This window comes from Gymnoscopelus braueri, assembly GCF_963280865.1.
Source record: "Gymnoscopelus braueri genome assembly, chromosome: 12".
In the NCBI taxonomy this organism is placed as follows: domain Eukaryota; kingdom Metazoa; phylum Chordata; class Actinopteri; order Myctophiformes; family Myctophidae; genus Gymnoscopelus; species Gymnoscopelus braueri.
In genome coordinates, this window is record NC_137614.1 from 23,766,455 (window position 1) to 23,780,623 (window position 14,169).

The 14,169-nt window shown below is 43.3% G+C and overlaps 1 protein-coding gene across 1 annotated transcript; it reads left to right on the forward strand.

The window, feature by feature from the left end:
• Positions 1-527: 527 nt before the first annotated feature.
• Positions 528-7,152, forward strand: sox18 (SRY-box transcription factor 18). The gene is made up of 2 exons (XM_080445107.1): positions 528-1,500; positions 2,533-7,152. Exons 1-2 carry the CDS (start codon positions 1,008-1,010, stop codon positions 3,873-3,875), a joined length of 1,836 nt encoding a protein of 611 aa, XP_080301233.1. The 5' UTR covers positions 528-1,007; the 3' UTR covers positions 3,876-7,152.
• The last annotated feature ends 7,017 nt before the right edge of the window (positions 7,153-14,169 follow it).

Genomic DNA, 14,169 nt, shown 5'->3' on the forward strand with positions numbered 1-14,169 from the left:
CTCACACACACACACACACACACACACACACACACACACACACACACACACACACCACGGGTACACATATTCTCATGCATAAAGTGTGTGTATATATATATATATATATATATATATATATATATATATATATATATATATATACACACACACACACATACACACACACTGTATATAGGTGCTAATATATGTGTGTGTGTTGCTCCAATCCTCATTTGGACAGAAACAATGGGGCCTCTCCGATTACATCTCTCTTCACAGCCGGACAGGGAGGCGCTGTGTGTGTGTGTGTGTGTGTGTGTGTGCGTGTGCGTGTGTAGGAAAGGGTGGGGATAGGGAGGAGGGGGGTCCTCTCTCTCTCTCTCTTTCTGTGTCACATACAGTCCCCTCTCTCTCCTGTGTGGCGTCCCATTGGCTGAGTCCTGGCTTTATATTTATGATTGGTCTAGGCGGGGTATATATACACTGTGTGGGTTGGTTAACTCTGGCCACAAGTTTCAAAACTTCACTGACACACAGACCAACCAACAGACAGACAGACTGAATGACTGACTGAAGGGGAGTCTGAACTGGGACGACCACATCACCACACTCCAAACAAGAAGCCTTGACTTCTCTTTCAAGATACAGAGAGAGGACAGACAGAGAGAGAGATAGACGGAGGCAGCGTCATTGTGGACCGGATTCAGGGGAATATTCCACACCGCAACGTGTTTGTTCTCCTTTCTTTTCAGTTTTTTTCCTTTTTCTCTTGTCTTCACTCTCTCCTCAGAGCTCGATGCTTTGCTTTGGGATTTGTCCTCCATTTGCGTCTTCATCAGCCCTCGGCGTCCTCACTCCCTCTCTCCGTCCCCGTCTTCTATCCTCTCGGACGACGTCAGCGCTCATCATTGTCAGAACTTTAAAAAGCAGACAGACGTTTAGTAGAACTTGAGCGGGACTTAGTGACAAAAGACGCGCAGCCACACACACACACACACACACAAAACGGCCAGGAAGTTCTGGGAATGAATTTATCAGAGAGCGGTTTTGTGCGGGAGCCCAGAACTCTTCTTCTGCAGCCAGGCCGGACTCGTGTCTCCGTCCCGGTTGGAGGACATCATCCGTGGAGCCCCGCCAGCTCCGACTCCGAGGTGGGATTCGAGCACGACCTCTCTAGGGATGCTGCCTCCTCTCCCGACGGCCTGGGGATGGAACCCGACAGGAGGACGGGAAACACGGAGCACAGGGTCCTCCTGTCTCTCAGATCAGAAAGTTCAGAAGGAGTGATGGGGGCATGCGGTGGTCTGGACACCCGGAGTAGCCCGGATTCTTGTGGTCCGGGCCGGGCTGGAGGCAGCTTGTCTGAGGGGAAGGCAGCAGGAGGGCCAGGGGCTGCGGGAGGGGAGCCAAGGATCCGTAGGCCCATGAACGCCTTCATGGTGTGGGCCAAAGACGAGAGGAAACGCCTGGCCATACAGAACCCCGACCTCCACAACGCTGTCCTCAGCAAGATGCTGGGTAAGAGGAACTACACACATGCACACTCATAAAAAAGTAACATGAAGAGACGCATCACATCTGAATGTTGTAAAACTATGTAGTAAACCTGTTTACTGGTTACTTTTGTGAAATGCAGTGGCAGACATTGCACCGACGACTGCAAACTCCTGACTGTTAACACAGTCTCTCTTTATGTACTGTATATCCTGTATCAATCCTGCCTACAGAAAATAATGCAGACAAATTGGTTATTGAACATTATTCAGTAGAGCTAAACTTGTATAACACACACTTTAATGTTTTTTTAATCGTCTTTTCTGATCATTCCTGGTTAAATGCAATAACTGACAGAGGTTGTAAAATCCGTTTTTTCTTAACCCAACAATTCCTCTTGTGGATGGAGCAGAATGTCTGCTGTAGTTCAGCCAAAGCATGCAATTCCTACATGTCTACAATTTGGACCGCAGTCAAGCAGGATTTAAAAGAGACATCATGACAGAGTTTGATGTGTGGCTCTTTAATCAATTATCATCTAATTGGTAACAACTGTCTCAGCTCTTTAATGAATCACAGCACCAATCCTCACATTCACTAGTTTGGTAGTTTTGTGGATTTACAGAAAAACCAAATGTAATTTGATATGAAATGAAAAGACTGCGGTTTTGTGTGTAATCAGTGTCAGATTCGTGTACTTCTGAGAAGTGGATTGCGGAGACAAACACGACCTTTCTTAATTATCATCTTTTATCTATACTATTCTGATTTAGTTTTTAGATTAGTTACAAAATATATACATACACACATTTCCCTTGATGTGTTTTGTATTAGTGTATTTTGTTTTTATTTTCCTTGTTCTGTTTCTGTCTTCCTTGTTTTTTGTTCCTGTTGGTTCTTATGTATTTAGTTTTTAGTGTTCATTTGTGGGGGTTTTCTCGTGTTTGTGTACTTGCTTATTTTATGTTATGTCTCATCGTAATAATGCTTTGATTTTTATTTTGATGATGATGATGAATACATCTAATAATGTATGTTAATGTATGCTGTCCCCAGGTCAGTCATGGAAGGCCCTGAGTGCGCCTGACAAGCGTCCATTCGTGGAGGAAGCTGAGCGTCTGCGAGTCCAACATCTGCAGGACCACCCCAACTACAAGTACAGGCCGCGTCGCAAGAAGACCACCAAGAAGCTGAAACGGGTCGAACCAGGGCTTCTTCTGCACAGCCTGGCCCAGGGAGGAGCACCGGGGCTGGGCCTCTCTCCTCTGACAGGGGAGAATCACTCAGAGGGCTCCGCTTATGGACATCCGGGAGGCCACCCCATGCACCATCCTCACCCCCACCACCTTCTGCCCTCGCTGGGCCACTTCAGGGAACTGCAGCCCCATGGGGGACACGCTGAGATGGAGAGCTATGGCCTGCCGACGCCCGAGATGTCCCCCCTGGACATAATGGAGGACGGAGGCGGAGAGCCTGTGTTCTTCCCCCAGCACATGCAGGAGGAGGCTGGGATGGGAGGAGGGTGGAGCAACGGGTACCATCACCACCACCATCACCACCTCCTCCACCAACAGCATCACAGCCACCATGGCGGTCATCACTATAGTGGGCATGGCTACCACAACTCCCTTCACGGGGCTGTAACACACAGCCAGGCTCCCAGTGTGAGCTCCAGCATGAGCCCCGGTGTGAGTTCTCGAATGAGCTCTGTCGATTCCAGAATGGGCTCCGTCGGTTCCAGAGGGAGTCCAGGTTCCCTGGGTTCCAGTGACTGCAGGGTGACTTCCGTCCACAGTTCTCCTCACCACATCAGCCTGAGAAGTCCTGCCAAGTGCTCGCCCCCACTTCCTGATTCCACCGCTTCCTTCCCCCATCAGCCTCCCGTCGGCCTCCTGGAGCCCATCAAATCTCACCACCACGCGCCCCTCGGCTCCACCCCCATCAGCTACTACAGCCAGTTGTACGGAAGCAGCGGGGGTGGCCATCACCCCGCCCACTTCACCCCCTCTCACTTGGGGCAGCTCTCGCCTCCTCCCGAAACCCCTCCCACCTGTTCCTCCGCTTCCGCTCTCCTCCCTCCGGCCGCTCACTTGGACCCTTCCGATCCAGAGTCTGCCAGTCACTTGGGTCCCTCTTCCTCCGCGGACTTCTGGTCCGAGGTGGACAGACATGAGTTTGACCAGTACCTGAGCGCCAACCGGAACCGGCCAGAGGTCTACGGGGTCACCGCCTCCAAGGTTGTGGGTGGGCGCAGTGGCAGCAGTCTTAGTAGCAGAGACAACAGTGGCGTTATCAACAGCAGTAGCAGCAGTGGGTGTGAGGATGGGAGCAGTCCGCTCATATCTGCTCTGGCTGACGCCAGCAGTGCGGTCTACTACAGTGCCTGTATCACTGGTTAAATGCCCCTTTTAGCTCACTTAAATAGTCAGGTATCTCATCACTGATGTTGCTGAGACCTGGTTTCATTTTTGAAAGAGGAGAGTGCGTTGTGCAGTCACCAATGTCACACATGTCACACACATGAGCTGAGACAGAGACACGACCTTCAACCCTTCTCCCGGAACTGGAAAATGTGGCTCCAGGGACAGTTATCACTGGGAAAAAAAGACCAGTGTGACACCAGTTGTTTTCTCACTTTTCCATCTCATGTCATAAGTATGGTTGAGCAACCAATTGTTGCTAAAAAAAGACCTAATGCCGATTATTTCATCCCACATCTTACATCAACATTTTGGCCATTCTCAACCACAGCAGACATTTTAAATAAAAGGCCATTTTTACTACTGCCGGTGTGACAGTGTTCTATAATTCTTAATTGTGGAAATTTTAAATGTGATATGCCATTATACGCACATTGAATCTGTAGCCTTTCTAATACCGACCCACACTGGCTGTAGTATTATTAACATGTCTAGCAACTGAAAGGTTGCTGGTTTGAACCCTTTACAATGTCCATCTGTCACGTGGCATGCGTGACCCTGAACAGCCACGTCCTTCAGGGGCCGCAATCCTGGCTGATCTAATGACCTCGCTCTTACCCCTGCTGGTTATGTACTGTATGTCCGAGGCAGGTTGTAAAATAACTCCTAATATACACTGTGTGTAACATGGTGATCAGGTGTCCAGAAGCTCTACTTCCATGCACACTCCAAATCTCATGTCTTTTTTCTTCTTCTTTTTTTTACACTGCATCTCAGGACAAACAGGATGTCCTCGGAACTCTGCTGGAAGGACAGTCAGACTTGAATGAATCCCATATATTGACTGGGGAAAGCCTTAGGCACAGGTTCTGTACAACAATGTCTGCTACCAACTGAACTGGACCTGACAACACTAACCAGCCCTTTTTTTTAAAACAAGGCTGGGTTGGGTTTTTCCCCAAAACCACCACAGCAGTAAGAGCTGGATCCTTTGATTGCTTTTTTTTCCTGCAGGGTTTTTCCTGGAAAGGTGGCCGAATGATTACAGTGACTTTACTGTTATACCCGAAGGTCGCGGGTTCAATTCCTGCTGCAGCTAAAAGTCGAGTCATTCCATTCATTCTGGTGCAAGACATTGAGAAACCCACGCCTGCTGACTCTGGCTAAATGTTAGTGTTGCGCAAAACAGGCCCCACACAACCTTCTTAAGCTCTGTGTTTTCATGCAACTGGTTCCCATGCTGAGGCAACCTTATTCTTATTTGGGCTGAGAAATGTCAAGAATCCCAGCAGGCAAATCATTCTAGTTGTCTTAGAATGTAAAAGGAGCAAAGACAATGATAGTTGGGTTGGTCTCATGCTTCCAGGAAGGCTTGCAGCGTGTTATTTGATATAGCCATTTACTGTATATATCCGCAATGCCTTTTCTTGCCTGTTTGTGAGCATCCCAAACCCCTCATGAGAAAAGTGGTTTCTCCACTCAAAAAGGCTGCCCACAAAAATATCAGAGACTATGCAACGATAATACATTTTAACTGCGAGCAGGAATCATTACAGCAACAACAGCAACATATCTTGGACGCTCAAGCCATCGTCGGTCAGTTTTGTGAAGAGAAAGAATGTGGCGATGAATTCCTTTGTATTTGCACTGGGTTGAGTATTTTAACTGTATAGAAGGAACACTACTTATTAGAAGTTATATTGAATTATTAATGTATTTTGTTTTGTTTTTGTTTTGTTTGTTTTAGGGGAAAGAAAGAAAAAGAAAAAAGGTGCAGTTTTTTATTTTTTTGCTAATATCCTACAAAACAAAAAGCCCTAATCGCTTGAGTGGTTCAACTGAGAAATATGACTTCAAAATGAATCCTCTGTCCTGCCTAAAGAATTGGTGGAAATAGTATTGTTTAGCCATATTTATTGGCTATTAGCTTTGCTCCTATGACCTGTGACCTTTAAAACACACAAAAAGTAGCAAGACTGAGAAGACGGAAATAGGAGTAATTTAGAAGTACAGAACCAGAACGTATAGTATTCACCTTTTTGTTATATCTGTGTGACGCTACTGTTGCAAAACATGTTAAAAAGATCATATCACAAATCCGTAACATAAACCTTTATTTTCAGTTTACTGCTGTTTGCCTTTGTCAGACAGTACACAGGAACATCCTTGGTGAGAATTGTAAGGGTCCATTTGGTTACATTTTATACTCAAGAGTTAAAGAACAAAGTGTTGGAACATTGAGCTGAAGTCTGTTTATTGTGCTGTTGAATAGGCACATTTCCACAGCAGACAACCGTATGCCGTTGAACATGACATGACATTAGTTGGGGTCTGTTTATTTTATGTTTTTCTATGTCCAGCATGATAACTGCAAGTTAACTGTACAGGAGCTGCACATGCAGTTGCACAGTAACACCTAAATGAAACGCACCCAGAATCCACTGTAGTACCTCCTAGAACTGTTTATGACACGTCAAAATTTCTGCTGTGAGAAAGGTCTTTGAAAGTCATTAAATCAGCCTCATGCTATGACACGAATGACATCAACACACAGTCCAACTTCAGCTCACTGCGCCAACGCTAATCTAGCTTGACTTAATGTGAATTTGTGAGTTTTTCTGAGGATCAAGAGGGACAGAAAAAATTCTCATTTGACATTCTTCTGATTTGACACACCAAAAGAAAAGAGTTTGTCATTTGTTTCCATTTTAGCTCATTGGGACACACGCACACACACACACACACACACACACACACACACACACACACACACACACACACACACACACACACACACACACACACACACATCAGAGAGAGGGCTTGTACTCCCAGTAATAACTCCTTTTGGTAATAATTATCTTTGAAAAGGAAAAAAACACCCAAGACTTTGGGATTAAAACAAAGGAGAGTTCTTTCCCTTTTTTCTTCTCAGCAGCTGTGGATTGAAAGAGTAAATTGAAAGCAGAATTTTTCTCAAGTGTTGCTGTGTGTGACTCCTTAAAACAGTCTGACAGGGAGCTATGTTTTTGTTTTTTTACACTTTTTTAAAGATTTTGTGGGTTTGTGTTTATATTTGAACAAGAAGGGTGGGTTGTAAATGGATATGTTCAGATGTGTTTTTTTACAGATGGTTTTACAAAATAAAAGATGTTTTAATGAGGTTAATGAGTTTGGGTTTTGTGAATCTGCTGTGAAGGAGTTTCTGTGCGATCTAATCGTGAAACACAATATGAACCCTACCCGGTCAAATCCTCTGTGCTCATTTATCCATTTGTAATGCCGAGAGTGTACAAATACCAGTGGTGGAAAAGTACTCAAACACAATATGAACCCTACCCGGTCAAATCCTCTGTGCTCATTTATCCATTTGTAATGCCGAGAGTGTACAAATGCCAGTGGTGGAAAAGTACTCAAACATATCAATACTGCAATGTAGAAACACTCTGTTACAAGTAAAAGTCCGGTAGTCAAAATGTACTTAAAGTACCAAAAGTTTTCACCAAGTTATCATGTCTAAAATGTATTTAAAAAAATATTTTGAAAATAGCAGATCTACAAGCTCACAACACATCGCAACGCGACGTGTTGTGAGCTTGTAGATTAGCTATTATCAAATAGCCGAAGTATATATAGGGTTGAAGTGGTTAATGTATTTGTTTTGTAATAATAATCAAAATGTACAAGGTAACCAGTAACTAAAGTTTCACATAATTGTAGTGGAGTAAAAAGTACAATATTTGTCTGAGGAGAAATAAAAGTATTGAAAATTGGAACTACTCCAGTGAAGTAAAAGTACCTCAAAATGTTAATTAAGTACAGTACTTGAGTAAATGTACTCAGTTACTTTCGACCACTGACAAATGCAACCACACAGCAAACTAAACAAAAAAAAGTGTTTACTTTGTCAATACATTTATGCACTTTATTTGTTTGTTTGGGAAATTAGATATTTTGAGTGCTTGTGAAAAGCATGTGACACTATACTTGTGTGGAAATGGTTTTCAAATGATCTTTTTGTTATTGCAGTAAAGCTATGATAAATGTGCCGTATAAATATACCAGTAGGCCGACATGTGATTTTTGTTAGTTTGTTTTGGTTCCTTTTGTTTTAAGTCATCTGCAAAAATGAAATCCATCAAGCCTTCAGTTAAGAAATAAACAAAAACCAAATGAATTAAGGTAGATTAAAGGAGGAGTTCACCCAAAAAATTACTTATTTTCTATCAATTACACACCCCATGAAGCCTTGATTTCATGGATTTATTTTTGTTTTTGTGGCATTCCTAAGACAATAATTTGATGACCGTGTGTACTTCCGGTAGGAGACACAAATAATCTACTTGTGTCTCCTACCGGATACATTAGCCGGTAGGAGACGGGAATCAAATTATTAGCTTAAGAATGCGACAAAAACAAAAAAGAATGCATGGATTCAAGGCTTCATAGGGTGTGCAATTGATAGAAAATAAGTCATTTTTTGGGTGAACTCCTCCTTTAAGGCAAATTATATTTGAAGTATATAATATTACACAGTAAATCAGTAGGAGGTAATTTAACCATTTGTAACTCTTGGAGTTAAGACAGTTAAGTTGGCTATTTTACAGTGTAACAGCACTGCAAAGATGTATTCCTCCTGTTTTTCACAGACGGGAAGACGAGAAGAGAATAGAGAATAAGAAGAAAGAAATACAAAGACAATGGCCCTTGTGTTGCTGGGCCCCTGTCTAATCCTGTGTGTTCTGTTCTGATTCCGTCCTCTTGGGTCCTGATCCGACTCTAGACCCCCCCCCCCCTCCACACGCACACACACACACACACACACACACACACACACACACACACACACACACACACACACACACACACACACACGCACACACTGTAAAACCACTGTCGGCCTCAAACGAAAACATTTGGAGGACTGAAACACTGCCCCCCTCTCTCTCTCTCTCTCTCTCTCTCTCTCTCTCTCTCTCTCGCTCTCTCTCTCTCTCTCTCTCTCTCTCTCTCTCTCTCTGTGTCTCTCTCTCTGTGTCTCTCTCTCTGTGTCTCTCTCTCTCTTTTACATCTAGGATTTCAATCGTCTTTCTTCATCTCTTTGTCGTCTGTTTTTATTTGACTTTCCTTAGCACTCACTCTCTGTCTTCTCTCTTCTTCCTCCCTCTCCCCCGCCCCCCTCCCCCCTTCTTTTTTCATCCCTCTTCCTCCCACTTTTCTCTCCTCACCTCTCTCTCCCCTCACATCTCTCTCTCTCTCTCTCTCTCTCTCTCTCTCTCTCTCTCTCTCTCTCTCTCTCTCTCTCTCTCTCTCTCTCTCTCTCTCTCTCTCTCTCTCATATATTTGAGACAAGAGAGATTTTTTTTATTATTTCCATGAGACCCAATTATGTTTTGGTTTGAGAACAGAAAAGCTTTGCTCTTCTTACTGGCTCATAAAAACCAAGCTAGGTTTGTGTGTGGTATGGAATGTTCTGTCACACACACACACACACGCACACGCACATGCACATGCACATGCGCTTACGCACACATGCATGCTGATTCTCACATAGAATCAAACACACCCTTTCCAAACTTCCCGAATTCCTGAATTCTGGTTGTGTTAGTGTGTGTTACTGAGGTAACTGAATGTGTGACTAACTGGAATGTGAGCAACAAGGAGGGAAACTCCTGTGGAAGTTAGGAAAGTGTGTGTGTGTGTGTGTGTGTGTGTGTGTGTGTGTGTGTGTGTGTGTGTGTGTGTGTGTGTGTGTGTGATTGTAGGAACACCTCATGGTGCTGCTGGAAAAGATAACACGACACTGGAATCCCATCTGAACACCAGCTAAACGTGTGCCTGTGTGTGTGTGTGCCTGTGCCCGTGCATGTGCATGCGTGCGTAGTGTGCCCACTGTGTATGTGTATGTTGCTGTGATTACGTGCACGGTTGTAGGTGCAATGTACTCCATGCATTGGCGTGTACTGTATGTGTGTGCATGTGCTTGATGTGCAATTTGTGCATTTTTCATTTTCTCCTGAATAAATTATTTATGCCAATTCCCAATTCCCCCATGTAGTTCCTTGTCACTGCTGACCCCTACTGTTGGTCTTGGGGAGGATGTAGCCAACCAACAACATGACTCCTGGAGTGTGTATGTTGCCATGTGACTCAGTATTACTCCACCATGTGTTTTACTTCTCACAAACTGTTCTCTGATCTATGGGAGATATCGAGGAGATGGGGGGATGGAAGAGAGATGATATAGAGTGAGAAAGGTAGAAAGATGTAGGTGAAAACACAGACCGAAAGAGAGTGAGAGATTGAGAGATTAAAACCAACAACAAAAAAGTATCTAAAATTGACCATCATTCAGAGAGAGAGAGAGAGAGAGAGAGAGAGAGAGAGAGAGAGAGAGAGAGAGAGAGAGAAAGAAAGGGGGTTTCCCTCTCTGTGTCCCAGTACACTGTTTTATTGGTCACATGTGGTTGAATGTCAGATGGCTCCTCACCACACACACACACACACACACACACACACACACACACACACACACACACACACACACACACACACACATACGCGCGAGCGCACGCGTATGTGTGTACAGTATGTGGCCGAATGGGTATGCGTATGTGTTTGCAAGATTGTGTGTTCATACTTTTAATTTGTTTGTAAATGTGCTTGATTCGGAGCTTGCGAGTCTGTGTGTCTGTCGGACCACCAATGAGAGATCCAGACAATTCAAAGATCTCTCTCTCTTTCTCTCTCTCTCTCTCTCTCTCTCTCTCTCTCTCTCTCTCTCTCTCTCTCTCTGTGTTTGTGTGTCTTTCAGCTCATAACAAACCCACAGACCTCCTCTGTCATGCAGGGGAAGTCCAACAATAACTATGAACCATGCATTATGTACTAGTGGCAGATTGCTTACAGATTGACAGGTGATGGATGGATGGATGGATGGAATATTTTATTGATGACGCATCACAGCAACAAGTTAAAAAAATAAGAAAAAGCCAAAATACACAAAAAGACTAAAAGGCTTGTTTCCATTGAGGTACATTCAACATTCAACACTCTAACAACTGGACATACAACATCAGTGCAACATACAACGATACATGATGTGACATTGAAGTGACAGTTTAAGGACTTTTAGGACCTTTTTTATACCTAAAAAAAAGAAAGAAAGATAAGTTACTGTTTCAAAAGTAATCAACAAACTATAAAAACTGGTCAAACATCGGCCAAATTGTCTAATAATGAAAGAAAGAGGCAACATTTTAGAAAATAGCCGACCTACAAGCTCAGAACGCGACAGACGTTGCAAAGCTATTTTCACAATATTTATCTGTGGAACCAAGTCAAACTAAATGTAATGCTCCTATACATTCTCCTACATTCCAAGTGCTTATCAGGGTGGGGGGTCCCCAGTTCAAATATGATTATTTTGGGGGGTCGTGGCCTGAAAAGTTTCAGAACCACTGGTTTAAGTCGTTAAAACAACTCATGATAGGATGCCTGCACTTCCCCATGCACATATGTGAACTGGATACCTGATGATGTCATTTGTGGTCTCTCCCTTGTCTCTGGATTTCTCTCTCTCTCTCTCTCTCTCTCTCTCTCTCTCTCTCTCTCTCTCTCTCTCTCTCTCTCTCTCCATTTCTCCCTTTCTCCCAGCAGCAGGAAGCCAGGCTCCCCTCCATACACTCACCGCGTCCTGTTTCCTGTCTGTGCAGGAAGTGGCCCTGACTCGTTTCCTGTTGCAGGGGTTGGCGAAAGGAGAGAGGGAGGCAGAAAGAATGGAGAGGGTGGTGGAAGGAGGGAGGGAGGTGGAGAGAGGGAGGCAGAAAGAATGGAAAGGGTGGTGGAAGGAGGGAGGAGAAGAACGGGTCAGATTTTGTTTTACTTGCTTTTCAACGTACATAAGTATTCAAAAGTACAAATTACAAAGTGCATTTTTCTTTACATATAAATGCATTTCTGTATTGAAATTTTCCAAAACATCAGAAGATTTTACAGAAATGTTAAAGGTATCATGACATTCATTTTCACTTTTTTTATTTTCAATGTTTTATTTGGGGTTTTATGACTTCAATTACACCCAAAAAACCTGAACTTAGAACATTCAGTGGATTTTCTGTGGTCTGGGGTTTTCTGAATAATTAGGCTGAAAAGTAATCTGAGCTTGGCCCTTCGACAGTGAGGTCACAGTCGATTAATCCCGCCCACTCTCCTCCTCGCCCCTCCCCTCCCCTATCCTTTCCTTTGGGGGGGGCGGAGCAGAGGCGATGATTGACAGGCAAAATCCCTCACCAGCGACACCCGCAGGCAAAGATTTCTTTTTTCATTGCAGTTGAAAAGGCTTTAGAAATGTGAGAGAAAAACACCTGCCATTGATCACTGGAATGGAATTTTCACTTTAAACTTTTTGTACACTTTTGAAGGACCAGGACAAAGACTTTGAATGTGGTGTAAAAGTGAATGTCATTAAACCTTTAAACATAGTTAAAGTAGCAGATTCTAGCAGAAAGCGTGGCTATTTTCACTGTAGGCCTATTTTAAATAGGGCTTAAGTGGTTAATGTATTTTTGCCTCCCTAGAAATGTAGTGCAGTCAAAAGTATATAATTGTCTTTGAAATGTTGTGGGTGAAAGTCATAAGTACCCAAAAATACAAGTACAGATACTCAAGAAATGCACAGTTTGAACCATGTTTAAACCCCAAAATAACCTTTAATATTTTTTGATTGATTGAATACTTTATTAGTCAGAAATGTAAACAGCACAACGTACAGTAATACATTTGGCCTTGAAGGATAACACAAAAAAAGTCCTGGGACTTGTTTCCATTCTGGTCCTATGTATTCATTTCATCAACATAGCATACAAATAACACCAAAATAAATATCATCAACAAATATAAAACACTATAGAAAAGGGAAAAAAAGTTGACCTCCCCTTGTGGTCTCCTGAAAGATGGATTTTCAGCCCTGTTATCTTAAAAACAAATCCCATTTTTAATTGCTTAACCCTGTCTTCTACCCTGAGCCATCCCAGACTAGCAAAATGTGTTGGAATTAGGTGGGTTGTGGGTTTTATTCTGAGAAGTAGTCGAATCAGTTTGTTTTGGGAGGTCTGAAGCTTAGTGTTTAGCAACATTGGGATGTCGGAGAAGCAAGAGGTGCATGCATAGTCAAAGTGGCATTGAATGAGGGCTCCGGCAAGAGTCCCGAGAGCACCTTTGTTGACAAAATAGGAAATTATGCCCAAAAATCTTTGATTGACTTTCAAACATGGATTGCCTTGCTCAGGGGCACTATTAGAATGTCCTGGAAGGAAACGGTAGGATCAAAATATTGTCATCTGGGAGGAAGTTGGGGTGTTAGTGTGTGTAGGGTAACCTATAGCAACTGGCACTTACTCGCAGGAAAGACAGGAAAGATTCACTTTGACCCACAAACCTTTAACACACGCTACATGGTTCTGATGATAGAGTTAGATCAAGACACAAGTTCCTCGCAGATGATATTAAATATTGAAATTCTACCCATTTTTAACTCTGAGACGGTATGAATGTAAACAAATGGAATACATTTGTACACTCTCACAGAGTTAAGTTAACACAGAGGATTTAACTGTGTATGCACCTGTAGCAGTGAGAACAGAAGTCATTGTTTATGTTTAAAATTTTGTTTTAGTTGTTAAATGTCCCTGTGGAGTGAAGCATGGGGATATTTAATCACGCAGATATATTCATATTCATATATTCCTTTTCTCATTCTCTCTCTCTCTCTCTCTCTCTCTCTCTCTCTCTCTCTCCTGTGAACCTCGTGACTGGTCACTTTGAGCCAAGGTGTGGGTGTGTGGCGGTTTGGTGGCCTTGGCTTTGATGAGCTTGTGGTTTGTGGGTTGAAATCCCAGGCAGACCTCAGCGCTAACCTTGGCCTGGTGAATCGCCATGGAAACCCTCACACTAGCCGTCCAATCTCCAAGCCAGGACCTGACTCAGCAAAGAGCACAGATAAGTTCTATACTATTCTTATCTACTCCATTCAGTTACCATTTCCGCAACGGTCGCTATGCATCCCATGTCTATAATGCATTATGATCCGCTTATAACTCATAAATGCTCACAATGCTTTATAACAATAATCATATCACATTATAAAGCCTTTTATAATGACTTATAAGATCAAGTATAAATGCACTGTAATCAGCTAATAATTACATCAGAACAGTGAGATACAGCAAAACTGTCCGGAATCAGGATCTGAACTTTGACCCCATGAACCCTC

Excerpts from the sequence above, each read along its gene's own strand:
- sox18 (XM_080445107.1), top strand. The coding sequence starts at position 1,008 with ATGAATTTATCAGAGAGCGGTTTTGTGCGGGAGCCCAGAACTCTTCTT. Across the intron at positions 1,501-2,532 it reads TGTCCTCAGCAAGATGCTGG|GTCAGTCATGGAAGGCCCTG; the intron begins GTAAGAGGAACT and ends TGCTGTCCCCAG.